We start from the raw sequence: 3,784 nt of genomic DNA on the forward strand, positions 1-3,784 counted from the left end.
ATCATATATATTTGAGACCTTGCAAATTCCTGATAAAAGGGGACCTTTCTTACTTTTATAATGAGTCTGCATTTTCATGATACATTCGTAGTAGAATTTTCACAAAAAAACACGAGAAGGACGATAAAGACAAGGATAGGACATGATTCAAACATTTCTCCATTTCTGCGTGGCAGACAATCCAGTTGTATGGGAAAGGAAAGACATTCAGATATGCGTGGCAGAAAAACGGTTTTGGATCCTCTAGAGTTCTAAAATAACTCTACAAGCTAGAGTTTGAACATATCAACCATCGAATGAAAAATCAATGTTCATATATTATCTTTCCGAAATTCCCCCTATTTTTTCTCATCAATATAAGTCATTGATTTTAAAATGTATGGTTTGGATACAACTCTACCTTGTCAGAAACTCTAGAGGATCCGGACTCGTCAGAAACTATTCAGATACCAAAACACGCGCGGCTTGTTCAAATAAGTATAACGTTATCTAGAGGATATTATTGAAAATATTTTCTGCATATCCTATCCAATAAGTCATATTAATTAGCATCCTTAACTCATATTCCATGTGCACTTAACACAAATCTATGCTTCATGATCATCAAATTTAAAACTTTTCATGACAAGCATCCTTAACTCGATCACAATCTACAACTTCCATGGCAAGCTTAGTCTTATTTTCTAGCCCATTCCCAACAACATTATCATTAATTTCATTTCCTACAGCATATCAAACTTCACATGCCAAATTACCAAACTATTAGCTACAAATCTACTAATCTACTCCCTCCGTCCCGGAATACTTGACCTGTTTTCCTTATCGGGTCGTCCCTTAATACTTGACATGTTTCTAAAAATGAAAATATTCTAACAATATTATATTATTTCTCACTTCACCCCTATTAACCCACCTACCCCCTACTCCACACAAAAAATAATTAAAAATTCAACCCCAACCCCACCTCTTAACCCACCTCCCACTAACTACATTAAAATAATACCCCACTATCAACTACTACCTATTAAATTAAATAAGTCAATTCAAGTCCCTTAAACTCTGTGCCGGTCAAACCGGGTCAAGTATTCCGGGACGGAGGGAGTAGCATCCAAAACTACTCCGTATATATGTTCTTCAAGTGTCAGTATATTCAAATAACAATTCAGATAAAGGGTGAGTTATTGTGCAGTAAAATAACGGACCTGGTGTTTGTCAGGTTCAGGTAGCTAAGCTTACATATAAGCGTTCAGTAAACTGATGTATTCACTGCCAAACTGATATATTTACTGCCTTATTAGTCTTAAACATGAGCTAACAGACTCAAAATTAATTATCACTACAAGTTTATATTTATTTCTTCCTCGAATTCGTCAAATAATATATCTATATTAATTGCTGCCAAAAAAATGTACAGTACAACCTAATTTAAGCTAGGGTATTGAGGCTAGGGCGAACCTTCTAGAAGGACCTCCCGAGGCACCCAAAAACCCAGAATCATACAAATTAAAATAGTCATTAAACTAGCTTACAAGTACTCAACCTAGTAAAAACTTTTCTATACTAGAAACATAATTTTCGTTGTTGTTGTTGTTGAATCCTGCAGCATCCATTGTTGGAAAATCCGATGATGTCTCGATAAACTGTTGAACATTCAAGTAGGAACTCCACTTGTGTTCCTCTGACGATAAGACTCTCTCAAAATTAGCATCATCAATAGTAGTAGTAATATTAGTCGTATAATCATCATTCTTGTTGTTGAAATCCCAATCATCGATTTCTGACGACAAATCATTGAAATTAATCATGTTGAGGACTTCATCAATATCTTTATCAACATAATTAGCTTCCGTAATCTCCTTATCATCTCCATTGATAATGCTAATCTTCATTGTTTCCTCTTCATTAGATGTCCTAATTGTTTCGTTGTTAATGCAAATCTTCTTGCTTCCCTCCAACATTAACATGCAATCTCCTTTTCTTTTGTTGTTCAAAATTGTGTTCGAATATTTCACCACATTATTCTCTGCTTTTGTCTCCACTTTCTTGTAAACATGGCATAATGCTATTATACTTTCCTGTTATTACAAAACATATTAAACCCATTAATTAGTACCTCAACTCGATCGTATACTTTTATATTTTTCGCATTAAAAATATAAATAAGAAAAAGCGTCATATGTTCCAAAAATAAAGCTAAGCCAATCATAAAATACAAACTAGGCATAATATTTGATAATTTTGTAAAATAACAAATAAAACCCTATTATCCACATTTAGATGGTGAACACGTACTAGTACATAACTAAAAGAACATAAAACAAAAACATCAACAAAACCAATTAAAAAAAACAACTACACCAAATTAACGAACAACACAAACTCAATATTGATAATCAAAATAATAATCTAACCAACAAAACAAAAATATACTTCAAGAAAGCTAAAGAAATACGGACATACTACCTCCGTTTCGAAAAGATATTTACAGTTACTATTTGCACAGTCTCCAATGCAATATTTAACTACCAATATATACAATTTCGTATGTGAATAAATTATAAAAATTTGATATTATGAAAATACATCTCGAGACCAATCTAACAACATCTTACATGTAACGTTTTGATGTATATAATGGTGAGAATTTACGGTCAAAGTTTTTATAATTTGGACATATTTTCCAAAGCGTAAAGAACTTTCTGAAACGGAGGTAGTATATGTAGTAATCATAATCAAAACAATAATCTAACCAACAAAACAGAAATATATAATTCAAGAAAGCTAAAGAAATACATATGTAGTAATCATAATCAAAACAATAATCTAACCAACAAAACAAATCATATAATTCGATCAAGAAAGCTAATACGGAGTTCTCAAATTAAAGAACGAGTAACAATAAAAACAAGTACGGAGTTCTCGAATTGAATTACTTACGTTATTGATATTTTTGCAGTTTTTGGATAGGGCTACGTCCTTTATATAATCTTTATCCGCCAAATATTCATGCATGATCCAAGAAACCCTAGAATCTTTGCATGGATTATTTTGAAATTTGAATTGTCGGCTTGAACCAACTCTTCTCTCCTTCCCTTCAATCTCCACTAAGCAATCAATCGTTTGACTGTGACTCGTCCAATTTCCTTTTCCGGGTATTTCTCTTTTTATCTTCTTACCGGATCCTTTACACTTAGTGAAAAAGTAGAATTCTGTCTGTTCTGAGCTTTCGGATATGTCTTCGGGAGTCTTGTTTTCATAAAGATCGATGTCCGACACAAAATCTTGGTAGGTAAGTAATGATTCGAGACCAAAAAGTAACCTTTGAGGAAGAAAATAAGTGAATATTTCTCGAGGTGTGGGTTGAAAAACGAAGCCGGGTAATGGTGATGATGATGGTGGAAGAGAGGTCATCTTGCTTGTGGAATTTGGTTGAGTCATGGTAATGATGAAGGAATTTCGATCGATCTTGACGAGATGAGACAATGTAGTACGGACTACTACTATTTCTCACTAATTTGATTTTGTTGTTCTAATTAACCTAATTAGGGTACGTATATTTATACAAGAGTAATGCCTTTATAATCAAGAAATTAAATATAATGTTATCAAATTATATCTCTTAGTGTTTGTTACGATGTAGAAGTGTTAATTATGGTATGTTTTAAGATAACAAAAGTTGTAATAGAATATTCTAGGAGCATTTATAGTTTGACTTAGACCCCAACACACAATTTTGACACTAATATCTACAAGATGTAAAAGGTTAATTTAAATTAAATTTAAT

The 3,784-nt window shown here is 32.6% G+C and overlaps 1 protein-coding gene across 1 annotated transcript; it reads right to left on the reverse strand.

Annotated features, from left to right (window-relative positions):
• Positions 1-1,355: 1,355 nt before the first annotated feature.
• Positions 1,356-3,541, reverse strand: LOC130464100 (uncharacterized). Its single transcript, XM_056833510.1, has 2 exons — positions 2,938-3,541; positions 1,356-2,075 (listed from the first exon to the last, which is right to left on the reverse strand). Exons 1-2 carry the CDS (start codon positions 3,436-3,438, stop codon positions 1,536-1,538), a joined length of 1,041 nt encoding a protein of 346 aa, XP_056689488.1. The 5' UTR covers positions 3,439-3,541; the 3' UTR covers positions 1,356-1,535.
• Positions 3,542-3,784: the final 243 nt, after the last annotated feature.

The sequence above is a fragment of the Spinacia oleracea genome, chromosome 6, assembly GCF_020520425.1.
Source record: "Spinacia oleracea cultivar Varoflay chromosome 6, BTI_SOV_V1, whole genome shotgun sequence".
Taxonomy (NCBI): Eukaryota; Viridiplantae; Streptophyta; class Magnoliopsida; order Caryophyllales; family Amaranthaceae; genus Spinacia; species Spinacia oleracea.